Source organism: Pelodiscus sinensis, chromosome 22 (genome assembly GCF_052426305.1).
Source record: "Pelodiscus sinensis isolate ZL-2025 chromosome 22, ASM5242630v1, whole genome shotgun sequence".
Classification (NCBI taxonomy): Eukaryota; Metazoa; Chordata; order Testudines; family Trionychidae; genus Pelodiscus; species Pelodiscus sinensis.
Genome location: NC_143073.1, coordinates 6,712,781 through 6,725,457, shown reverse-complemented (window position 1 = coordinate 6,725,457; position 12,677 = coordinate 6,712,781). Strand labels below are relative to the sequence as shown.

At 53.4% G+C, this 12,677-nt stretch overlaps 1 protein-coding gene across 1 annotated transcript; it reads left to right on the top strand.

Moving 5' to 3' along the window:
• Positions 1-2,647: 2,647 nt before the first annotated feature.
• MLLT11 (MLLT11 transcription factor 7 cofactor) lies at positions 2,648-12,171 on the top strand. The gene is made up of 2 exons (XM_075907265.2): positions 2,648-3,009; positions 6,247-12,171. The coding sequence occupies exon 2, from the start codon at positions 6,253-6,255 to the stop codon at positions 6,508-6,510; it is 258 nt and encodes an 85-aa protein (XP_075763380.2). The 5' UTR covers positions 2,648-3,009; positions 6,247-6,252; the 3' UTR covers positions 6,511-12,171.
• Positions 12,172-12,677: the final 506 nt, after the last annotated feature.

Below are 12,677 nucleotides of genomic sequence, written 5' to 3'. Positions count from 1 at the left end.
CCGACCATGGCTGGGAGAACACGTCAGCACAAAAAGTGTGTCTATTTAGGGAACGGAAAAGTAGCCTGTTCAGGCTCCGAGATAAGTGGATCTGAAAGCAAAAACGCAGAGGCAGAAATGGTCTGAAAACCGAATGCAGAGGGGGCTTGTCTCGGCCAGGAATGATGTGCCAACAGCAAGAGGAGAACAGCTCCTGTGGAGGATTTAAGATCATGGTACCCCTCTGCTGAAAACACAAGGGCTAGGATATTAGAATTGGGTTTCTATCCTCAGTCATTTGATAGGAGCTGCACTGATGCAGCCTTATTCCGTGTGTGTCTTGAGAACATCTTAGGGAGTTAACGAATTGCTCCCGCCTGCAGCGGGAGCAGATTTTAAAGGGATTTATGGGCTCAGTTTCCCCTTTGGAGCAGAAATTAGTAGTGCAGAGTCCAGTATGTGCTTCGTGTCATTTGTTTCTTTGCAAAATAAACCATTTGGGGGCCCCACTGTAGAGGACAAATTGGAGAGAGTCCAGTGGAGGACAATGAAAATGATTAGGGGGCTGGGATGCCTGGCTTATGAAGAGAGATGGGGGGTTTGAGGTTTGTTTAGTCTGCAGAAGAGAAGAGGGAGAGGGGATTTGAGAGCAGCCTGCTACTACCTAAAGGAGGAGTTCTGAAAAGGATGGAGAGAGGCTGTTCTCAGTGGTGGCAGATGGCAGAACGAGGAGCAATGGTCTCATGTTGCAGTGGGGGAGGTTTAGGTTGGATATTAGGAAAACTATCCCCCTAGGAGGGTGGGGAAGCACTGGGATGGATTCCCTAGGGAGGGGGTGGAATCTCCATCCCTAGAGGTGTTTAAGTCTCGGCTAGACAAAGCCCTGGCTGGGATGATTTCGTTGGGGTTGCTCCTGCTTTGAGCAGCGGGCTGGACTCGACGTCTTGAGGTTTCTTCTGCGATTCTGTGAAATGGTCCCCAGCTCCCGTTCCTTTGAGCAGAGGTGGGAAGGGCCTGGAGCCCTCAGTCTCCTCGTTGCTTCCAAGGCCCCCCTGAGGTCATCTTGTCTGGCTTGCTGCATAGCGCGGGCCAGAGACCTGCTCCGAACCAAGTCCCGGTGCAGAGTTTGAGCAAAACGGCCCATCTTGATTTCAAAATGGCCACAGTTGGCCCGAGCCATTCGTGCACCCCTGGCTCCGGGAGCGTGGCGTCACCCTTGGGAGTGCGGCGCATGCGTGGCTCCACCCCTGGGTGCGCGGCTCCCCCGGGTGCCCAATGCATGCACGGCAGCCCTGCACGGTGCCCCATTGTCGGTAGCCCGGTCAGCCCATATTGGCTCTTAATACATTTAAAAAGCAGAGGCGCATCTGGGACTAGGTGCAAGCCGGGAACCAGTCCCCAGTCTCCCGCTGCCCTCCTAACCCCCGTGGAGATGGAGATGGGGAGAACCAGCTCTTAAGCCAGCTCCCCCCAGCACCGGCTCTTGCTCCCCTCCTTTCTGCCTCTGATGGGGGGAAGCAACTAGTCGAGGGACTAGTCGACTATCCGATAAGCTTTTGCTTATTGGATAGTCGACTAGTCACTTACATCCGTCTCTCTGACCCCTCTCCAGGTTAGCCTCATCCTTCCTGACCAGTTGAGGCCAGAACTGGACCCAGGGCCGCTGCGGCCTCACCCGGGCCAAACGCAGGGGGAAAATCGCCTCCCTGCACCTACTCGGCATCCCTTGATAGATGCCTCCCAGGATCTCCTTTTTGGCAACGCTGGGAGCTGGATGAGATGCAGATGACCTCCTGAGATCTCTTCCAACCCCAGCCTTCTATGAAAATGTCCCTGCTCCCGTTCATCTGATTATCCACCACGACCCCCCAATCTTTTTCAGTCCCCGCTTCCCAGGAAAGAGGCCCCCCATCCTCTAAGTACATCCGGCAGGGGTCATGTGTTGAGGGACATGGCCACGTTCTCCCCCCCACAATGCCATGGGGGGAGGGGCAAGGGGCCAGCAGCTGGTGTGCTGCGCCCTCCCATTCCTTAGACGGTGTGGGGCAACACTCTTTGGGGGGCACTGCAAGGCGGGCAGGGGGATTCGCACAGCCGGCAGCAGGGGTCACTCAGCCCCAGCTTGCTCTGCTCCTCCAGCCAAGTTGCTCCATTTCCTGCAGCCACCGGTGAATGCAGGGGTGCTGCTGATCCCTATTGTGGGTACCAGGCGCCCGCTAGTCCCCCAGGCTACATCGTTCGGAGGAGTGGGCTTGGGGGAGAGGGTGGGAGTGGGGGCGGGAAGAGGCAGGGCCTGGGACAGAGGGGGGGTTGTCCTGGGCCCCACATCTTCCTAGGGATAGTCCTCCCCTGGACTAGGGGTGGTGCAGGGAGGAGTTGTGGAGGGGGACAGCCACATGGCTGGTGTCCCCCACCAGCTGTCTCCTCGGTTGGCCAGCGTTCTGTGTTCCCAGCTGGATATCTTCTTTAGCGCCAGTATCACACACACCGTTTGTCTGGGCCCGGCTTCCCCAGCGCTCCGGCTTGCTTGGAGCCAAGGAGCCTGTTTCACTGACGGGCTCTGCAGAACGGAGCGGAGGCAGGTAGAAAGGCAAAGCCCTGGGCGGCTCAGCCCCCCGCCCCTCAGCGTGCCGCCGAGGAGGGACCAGACCGTTTCATCTTCCCATTCTATGGCCGTGGGTTTTCCGCAACGCGATACCACCTCCCGCTGCCATCGTGCGTGGGGATGGAGCTTTCAAGCCCAGCCCCCGGCCCCATCTATAATAAAACCGGGGGGGCGAGCCGCTTGCATAGCAGAGCGCTCATCCCGCTGAATCATCGGCCGACCAGCCCTGGGAGGAGGGGTAATTCATCTGCCTATATAGGAGGGGCTGCATTGCGGAGACAGACACACACACAGACAAAAGGCAGGCAGAAAATCCTCGCCAGCGTGCCTGACGCCCAGCTGCAGCAGAAGTCGCTTTCCGCACAAAGAAGACCCCCCCGTCAGCTGGCTGAGCAGCCTCCAGATCCAGCCCTTTCTTAAAACAGGTAACAAAAATAACCCAAAACATTAGTCTTTAAAAAGGAAGTGGATTCTCTTTGGGGGTGGGGGTCGCTGAAGGTCTGGGATGCTGGTCTGTCAGCTCCAGGAGGCTTTCCAGGAAAGGAGAAGAAATGAAACATATTTACTGAGTTTAGCACAGGGCTGTCACGACAGATGCCCCATCAGAATGGCCAGACTGGGTCAGATCAAAGGTCCACCCAGCCCAGTAGCCCATCTGCCGACCCTGGCCAGTACCAGGTGCCCTAGAGGGAATGAACAGAACAAGACACCATCAAATTATCTCACCCCTCCAGACTAGCTGATGGCACCTTATGATTCCACCTGGAAAGGCGACCAACTTAGATCTGAGGATAGCCGGCAAAGGATTCTCCAAAATGTGATTGCCTTTTTTAATACCTGCCTCTTCATATATAGGTAATTACCCACCCACCCCCCGCCCCACGCCCGCCACGGCTTTGAGTGCATTTCCAAACGAAGCCGATTGCTCAGTGCTCATGCAGGGTCTAATTTTAATCATCTGCTGTCCTCTGGCAAAAGAGAGAGCCGGAAATATACCCATGAGCGGAGCGCTATTTCAAACCCCACAGTTGTTCGTTTGAGGGAAGGGGATGACGTTGGGACTTTCATAGCCTGCCTGGGACGTTTTGGATTTTTTTTTAATTTGGAAGCAAACGGATCCCTGTACAATTTGAGGAGGATGTGGAGGTGCAGGGGATGGGGAAGCCCATTGGAATTAAGCCTCGGCAGGCACGAACGGAGAGTCAGCGGAAAGTGAGGGATACATCATTGACGGTACCATCTAAGAAATCAGCTCTGTGGCCAGAGACGGCGAGGAGCAAAGGAGACAGTCCTGCCGGGGAAACGCACCGGGCGCGTTGGATTCACTTGGCCTGGGCTAGGCCGGGTCTTTGGGGAGAACGGCATAGGAGCAAGTGTGGGGGGAGGGGCTCTGCAGCAAATTCGGCAGGGTGGGGCCATTGCAGGAGCTGCAGGCTGGGCACACAATGGATGGGTGTTTGGGGATGGGCCGAGCTGCCGGAGGTGGGAGAGGCGTTTCCGGTGGGAAAAGGGGTGTGATGGGGAGAGGGGGGGGCAGGGCAGAAATCCCCAAGCAGAGCTTTGTCTCGGCCGATTTGGTCTCGATTCTGCTCTCGCCTCCGGGGGGAGGGGGCTGGAGTCAAGACAGTAGCTTTCCTGCTGATTCAAGCAGGGGCGTGGCGGAGAGAGGAGGATGCCCTTTCTTTTTAAGGGCAGGTGTGTGGTGTGGGTGTGCACGCGCACACACACACACACACACACACACACCACAGATTGACATGTATGGCCACACAAGTATACGCGTGCACAATAGTAATGCCTCTTGCACGCTCCTCATCAGAAGAGCTCCAAGTGTTTCGAAAAGGAGGTCAAGACACGTTTTGGGAAATGAGTCATTCCCCCACCCCCACCCCCACTCCCTGGTAAAGATGGGGAAACTGAGGCACAGAGCTGTGATGTGAAATACCCAGCAGGCCAGCAGCCAAGGAAGGAATAAAGCCCAAGTCTTCAGAGTTCCAGTCCAGGGCACTACCCACTTGGCAACACTCTCTCTCTCTCTCTCTCTCTCTCTCACACACACACACACACACACATAGTTTACACGCAGAGTTACAGTCACAGGCCAGCAAGAATGTGCTGTGAATCCTACTCACCCGAATTCGACGTCAATCCCTGTTTTATTCCCATTGCCTGCCCCTAGTTCTGTTCTCAGTCCTGTTTGGCCACAAATTCTCTCCTCCACCCTCGAAACAATCTCCCGGGGATATTACTTCCCAGCCCCTTCGGGATTAATTCCCTACCCTGCAAGCAGTCGGGCGGCTCCTCCCGAGAAGGTAGCTACTTACCCAAGGGAAATGCTTCTGAGAAGCCAATCAAGAGCTGGGCATAACGACTGTTGAGGTTCCCGGCCCTAGCTCTGACCTAGCACTTTATAATGGAGGCCAGTGTCACCGCCCCCATTTTACAGATGGGGAAATTGAGGCACAGAACGGGTAGGTGACTTGCCTGAGGTCGCCAGGAGACCAGTGGCAGAGCTCCATCCCCAGTGCACTAGCCACTAGGCCGCACTGCCTCAACGCACAGCTTTTCATCGCTTGTCACAACAGGATGAAATGCTTGTCGGGGAGTGATGCTAGGCAGCGGGGGTAGAAGGTGGCTGTCCGAACAGCCCTTGGCAGCGGGAAGGGCTTGGAGGACTCAGGGCCTCTGATGTGTTCCAAGATTTCAGGGACGTCCCCATCCCATAATCTCATTCTCAGGTGTGTGGCGATACCACCTGGAGGCCCCTTTGTGCTGTCCAAGCCCAGCGCATGAGGCAATCCCAGCCCGGAAGACCTAGGCCTCTACCTAGGCCAACAGAGGAAGGAGCATTAGTGCCAATTTTCAGACGGGGAGCCGAGGTCTAGAGCCTTCAAGGTTCTGAAGTACCAGGCCACACAAGATCACAGAGAACATAAGAATGGCTGTACTGGGTCAGCCCAAAGGTCCATCTAGCCCAGTATCCTGTCTGCTGATAGTGGCCAATGTCAGATGCCGCAGAGGGAGTGAACAGATCAGGGAATCATCAAGTGATCCCTCTTCTGTCGCCCATTCCCAGCCTCGGACAAACAAAGGCCAGGGTCACCATCCCTGCTCATCCTAGCTAATATGTATTGATGCACCTAACCTCCATGAATGTATCTAGCTCTTTTTTGAATCCTGTTAAAGTCCTGGTCTTCACAACATCCTCTGGCAAGGAGTTCCACAGGTTGTGCGCTGCATGAAGGAACACTTCCTTCTGTTTGTTTGAAACCTGCTCCCTATTAATTTCATTTGGTGACCCCCTCATTCTTATGTTACGGGTCACGGTGATGGAGCCAGGATGAGACCCAGCGTGCCTGAGCCCTCATCCGCAGCCTTAGCCACTCGCCCACAAGCAATGCTATTGCACAGCTGGGGGAGGAGACAGTTGGGAACCTCGATGGGGAACGTCAAAGGGCCTGTAATGGTGGTGAAAGAGATGAGGCATGGCCCACACTCATGAGGTACCAAAGGCCCAGTTTTCTCTCAAGGGGCCTGTTCACAAATGGGACCTAGACAAAGCTCCCTCACGAAACGGGCGATTTAGATCATGCATGAGCCAGAGCAGCTAGGATTCTGGTGATCTGCGGCTCTGATAGTCTTCCCTACCCTCTTCCTTCTAGCTGGAGATGCTGGACACGGCGAACAGCCAGTTCGACTCCTTCCTGTACTGGAGGATGCCCATCCCGGAGCTCGACCTGACGGAGCTGGAGGGGCTGGGTTTGACCGACATGGCGCTCTACAAACCCAAAGGAGGTTTGGGCAAGCGGTCCGGAGACTGGCCGCAGCTCGGGCAGGACGAAGACTCTCTCCTGCCGTTCAACAGCTTCAATTTCTGGCGCGCGCCAATCGCCAGCATTAGCGTATTCGATTTTGATCTGGTTTGATGCTCGCCCCTCCCTCCCCCGTCCCTGTCAATCAGGCCCATGACCGGTCGTTTTGGTTAGGTCTCTGTGTTGTCCTTTGCTTTTTAAGTGGTTGTTGACGATGCTAATTAAGTCACTGCCCCCTGATGATGCCTCCAAGACTCACAGTCTGTTTGCTCCCCGCCCCCACACACACACTTGCCTTCTATCTTCCTAAGGGTGTGTCTACACAGCAAACTCAGGTGTGGGCACACCTGAGCTGTGACTCTAGCTAGCAGGGGAACAGTAGCAGGGAAGATGCTGCAGGCAGGCCATTTCTCCAGATTTAGGGCAGGCAGTCCTGGTTTTCTGTGGCTGGGCACCTCCCCAGCTCTGGTATAAAACCAGACCGGGCTTTGTCCAGTCCCATGCACAGAGGATGCCATGTTGAAGAGTGCACTCCTCCACCCCAGCCTATGGGTTAGGGGCTGTGGAGCCTCCCCAAAAGTGGAGGGCCTAAGGGTCCCCACCTTACTCCAAATCCCCCCACCCCCCTGAAGCCCAGATCCCGCCACTTGCCTGGGGTGGGAGACCCCAAGAGCAGTCCCTGGTTCATGCTCCCACCCCCCAGGCAAGTGGAGGGTTTGTGGCTCCCCACAGCTGCCCAGGTGATAGGACTCAGAGCCACCGCCCCAGGCCTCTACCGTCTGAGTGACTTTTCTTTGGCCAGTATAGGGTCTATGATGCACAGTGGAGCAGCTCTGATTCCATCCACCAGAGAGCAGCCGCACAGCTGTACGCTTCCCTGGGCTCCAGCTGCCAACCTGGCCAGGGGGAGGAGCCTGGGGAAGGACGTGGAGAGGGAGGGACAGGGCCCCGCCTGTTCTGGCACCTCAGCTGGGGTCTTTTCAACGTGGCATCCCATGCGGACACACCCAGGGGGGCAGGGTCACACAGCTGGGGTCAGCCCCACAGTGTTCCCAGAAGTACTAGAATGTCGGGGATTTCTGGGGATGCGGCAGTCGCCCCCTTAATACGTGGTGGCCGAAGCTAGCTACCAGAATCCCTGGGTATGTTCTCAGGGTGTCAGCCTACCCTGTCTACACTGCTCTTGTGACTCACGGTGCGGAGACCAAATCTGGCAGGGCCTTGCCGAGCCGGGCTGCCGTTGCTTCTTCCTGGGCAGGGTGGATGTGCCTGGGCTGAGCTCGGACATGTCGGAAGCCACGCTGGCTGTGTCTTGGCGTGAGCAGGCATCGTGCGACAGCTCTGGCCGGGCCTGTGCGAGGACGTGCCAGAGAACCGGGAAGGAGCAGTAGGACCTGAGCTCACGCCTCTTGTGCTTTATTACGAAACGTGCATGCAAACAAGAGAGACCCTCGCCTCTCCCAGTGCCCCTATTAGCTGGAGTCTGCGTTCGGGTTGTAAAATCCCGTTTAATTGGTTAACTGGTTAAACATGATGGCTGCGTCTAGACTGGCAAGTTTTTCCACAAAAGCAGCCACTTTTGCGGAAAAACTTGCCAGCTGTCTACACTGGCCGCTTGATTTTGCGCAAAAGCACTGACGTTCTACTATCCGAAACCAGTGCTTCTTGCGCAAATGCTTTGACGTTCCCGTTCAGGCAAAAGCCCTTTTCTGGAAATGCTTTTGCACAAGAGGGCCAGTGTAGACAGCTGAAAACTGTTTTGTGCAAAAAAGCCCAGATGGTGAAAATGGTGATCGGGGCTTTCTTGCGCAAAAGCGCGTCTAGATTGGCACGGACGCTTTTCCGCAAAAAATGCTTTTGCGGAAAAGCGTCCGTGCCAATCTGGACGCTCTTTTCCGCAAATGCTTTTAACGGAAAAACTTTTCCGTTAAAAGCATTTGTGGAAAATCATGCCAGTCTAGACGTAGCCGATGTGTAACGGGTTCACTGATGAAAGGGGGGGGCAGAGGCGCTGCAGAGTTCCCCTACCCCCCGCCACAGGCAGGAGCTGCCCAGAATGCAGGGAACTGACTGAGCAGAGCCTCCAAAGATGGCGAGGAAACGTCTTTCTGCCGACCGTCAATCCGGCCTACCACCAAACAGAGCCACCCCCAGCCAACGCCACTTTTGCCTTGGGGTTCCATTTTGCTTGGGCTCCCACCACTGGGGATCGCTGCTACACAGGACGTGCCTCGCATGTGGACTCTGAGGGCCCGACCCTGGTCTCCTCAGAGAGCTGCACGCCATGGGCCAGTGGCCTTCCCAAGCCAGGGAGCCCCCCGCTACCGAGTGTGAGGACAGCTATCGGAACCGGGCCCTGAGAGCCGGCTCTTGCTACCCCGCATCATGCTGCTAATCATCGCATCCACCCCACTGAAATATTTTCGGGCTACTTGTAGGAGTAGCTTCTCCCCGAGGGGGTGGGGTGGGGGGGCTAAGGCCTTAGAAACCCGCTCGCTAAGCAGCAGCTAGCTCTGCCTATTACTCAGGGGGCTGAGTGAGTCTGGTGCAAGCGGCACCCTGCCTGAAGGCGGTAAATGCTGTTTCCTGACTGCGGGCCTAGCTTTGACCTGCCCAGCACCTCGAATGAACCTGACCGCAGCTGCCTCGCTCCCATTGATTTCAGTGGGGGCTAGACACCTATCTACCCATGAGGGCCGGGGAATAAGGGGCAACTCGGAATGAGTCACCCTCAGGGGAAGGGGTTAAAAAAATCACTAAATTGTTTTTCTTCCCCCAAAAGAAGTGTCTGAGAATAAGTCACGGGAAACCTGCTTTTTTTTTTTAATGTCCTCATATATAAAACAAGGCCCATTGGCTGGCTGTGTCTAGGAAGGAGCATGGCGGAAAGGGATCTAGGGGTCATAGTGGACCACAAGTTGAATATGAGTCAACAGTGTGATGCTGTTGCAAAAAAAGCAAATATGATTCTAGGTTGTATCAACAGGTGTGTTGTAAGCAAAACTCGTGAAGTCATTCTGCCGCTCTACTCTGCACTAGTTAGGCCTCAGCTGGAGTACTGTGTCCAGTTCTGGGCGCCACATTTCAAGAAAGATGTGGAGAAATTGGAAAGGGTACAGAGAAGAGCGACAAGAATGATTAAAGGTCTAGAGAACATGACCTATGAAGCCAGGCTTCATGAACTGGGCTTGTTTAGTTTGGAAAAAAGAAGATTAAGGGGGGACATGATAGCGGTTTTCAAATATCTAAAAGGGTGTCACAAGGAGGAAGGAGAAAATTTGTTCCTCTTGGTTACTGAGGACAGGACAAGGAGTAATGGGCTTAAATTGCAGCAAGGGAGGTTTAGATTAGACATTAGGAAAAAATTCCTAACTGTCAGGGTGGTCAAATATTGGAATAAATTGCCAAGGGAGGTGGTGGAATCTCCCTCTCTGGAGATATTTAAGAACAGGTTAAATAGACATCTGTCAGGGATGGTGTAGACGGAGCTTGGTCCTGCCTTGAGGGCGGGGGGCTGGACTCGATGACCTCTCGAGGTCCCTTCCAGTCCTATTATTCTATGATTCTATGATTCTAAGTATGAGCCATGTTAGCCCAAAAGGCAACCGGGCCAGAGGGATGTCAGAGACTGAAGAGGAGGGTTTGTGCTTGACCTTCATGGTAGCCCTGCTCAAGTACAGCTGCTGTATGTGAAGCACAGTGCGGCGAGGGAGGGAGGAATGTATCTCTCCCAAGACTGATTGTAACACATCTAGGGCTACCTAGGACTTCATAGATGCCACCAGGCTGCATCAGGCTGTTGTTTGGAATTTCAGGGTGCTAGACCACAGAGGCGCTGCTCCCGGCCTCTCCCGTTTGAGCACCGAATGAATTTCCTTTAGCTGCTACCAGTATAGGGTCTATGATGCACAGTGGCGCAGTTCTGATTCCATCCACTAGAGGGCAGAGGTGATGCTGCATGCGAGCTGGTTCTTTGCAGTGACTCAAAGCTTTCCCACGCGCTAGCGGCGTGTGTGACACGTAGGAGGAAACGAGGCAAGCTGTGGTACTAAACAGCGAGGGAAAATGTAAATTCGGCATCGAAAGCACAGCTATTTCACCGTCCAAAAATAGCCAGGCTGCTGACTTTCAGCTGCCACTTTTAAACGGGAGGGGAAGAATGTAAACTTTCTTCCACCGGGCTGTATGGTTTTGTGCCCAAAGCCAAGATGCCAGGGAAACCCTGGGAGAAGTATTTATAATGAAACTTTACATCAAATCAATTTTTTTTAAAGTACACATTCCCGAGGATGCTTGAAATCCATACAAGCTGGAACAAAACGCTCTTACTAGCTGCTATTCCTCAACCGCCTTTGCCCTGTTTAAAGTTCACTATACACGGAAAGTGGAAGTGCTAAACCATGGGCGTGCCTTGTCTGAAACGCCTGCCTTCTTGCTTGGGGTACTGAAAACTGAGGGGGCTTCTAAAACAAAGGGGCCACTGCTTCTTATCCCCCGCACCATGGTCCGTTATTTACCCCAGCACCAACTCAGCATAAGGGAGCCCTGGGCGGGAAGTACGTTCTGTTCCATGAAAACTCCTGCCATTTTTTATTCCCCCTCCCCATTCCAGAACAAAACCAAAACAAGTCAAAACATTCCCATGAAACAAAATTCAGCCGGGGGATGGGAAAGAGGTGGCGGGAAGACATTTTGGGCTGATCCCAACATGTCACTGAGTTCAGCTTTTTTCAAAATGTTACCGACACGTTGAACAATGATTTTGTAATGGAACACAGACTCACAGAACTCTAGAACCGGAAGGGACCTCGAGAGGACATCATGACCAGTCCCCTGCCCTCATGGCACGGCTAAGCCCTGTCTAGATCATCCCATTGGGACAATCGGTTCTAGAAAGTGTGACGCGGCCCATTGCGAAGTTAGGGGATGGTGCCATTCTGCTTGGCTACGTCTACACTGGCACCCTTTTCCGGAAATGCTTAAAACAGAACAGTTTTCCGTTATAAGTATTTCCAGAAAAAGAGCATCTACATTGGCAGGATGCTTTTCCGGAAAAGCCTCTTTTCCGGAAAAGCGTCCGTGGCCAATGTAGATGTGCTTTTCTGAAAAAAAGCCCCGATCATCATTTTCACGATCGGGTTTTTTTTTTCCGGAAAACACTACTGTGCTGTCTACACTGGCCCTTTTCCGGATCAGTTTTCCGGAAAAAGGACTTTTGCCCGAGCAGGAGCAGCATAGTTTTTCTGGAAAAGCAGCTGATTTCTTACAGTAGATCATCCCTCTCTGGAGATATTTAAGAACAGGTTAGATAGACATCTGTCAGGGATGGTGTAGGTGGAGCTTGGTCCTGCCTTGAGGGCGGGGGGCTGGACTCGATGACCTCTCGAGGTCCCTTCCAGTCCTATGATTCTATGATTCTATGATCAGTGCTTTTCTGGAAATTCAAGGGGCCAGTGTAGACAGCTCGCAGCTTATTCCGGAAAAGCGGCTGCTTTTCCGGAATAAGTGGCCCAGTGTAGACACAGCCCTTTTGTTTCTGAAATGATCAAAACTGATGCATTTCTGAGACACCTTTTGCTCTGGATGAAACAGCATTTTCCGATGGAAAAACACTCCACTCAGAAACATCCCAGGAGCTCTAATGTCAGACGCTTCATTTCTGAGCAGCTAGCACTTTGTAGCACTTGGTGTGGGGGTAAGTGCCATACAAAGGTGCAGGGTACTAAAGAATTGGGCCCAAAGTCTCCAAGACCGACATGCTTAGTGTCCAGTGTGCCTTACAGAGAGCAAGAAAGCAGCGAATGAATAGGAGAAACCTACTCAATTAAACCCAGTGCATTTTCCTTTCACCCATCTCTGCTGGTTTGCAACCAATGCTGATATTAAAGGCCTAGGAACCGATTCCAGAAATCTGCCTTCAACCTGGTTTCCATGTGAAATCTGAGGCCATGTTTTGATGCCTCCTGAGATTTTCCTACATCCTGAATTTAGAACAGGCTTGCTTTCGGGGGCTCTATATATTCTTCTGATTCCTTGTAGAAACACAGGTGTCCTGATCAAGACAATAGAGTCAAAGGGAGTGGAAAATGCATCTGTGGTCAGTAGGAAACTAGGCACCTGTGGTTGATTTTGCGGGCAGTAAGCGGAATGTATTGATACTGTACTTTCTCCTAATGCAAGCACAACTGATGACAGTGGTATATAGCTGTTTGGTAGTCCTCTGATGTACAGAGTATATGTAACCACCACCAGGCAGACTTGAACCTGGGCACCTCAGTGCT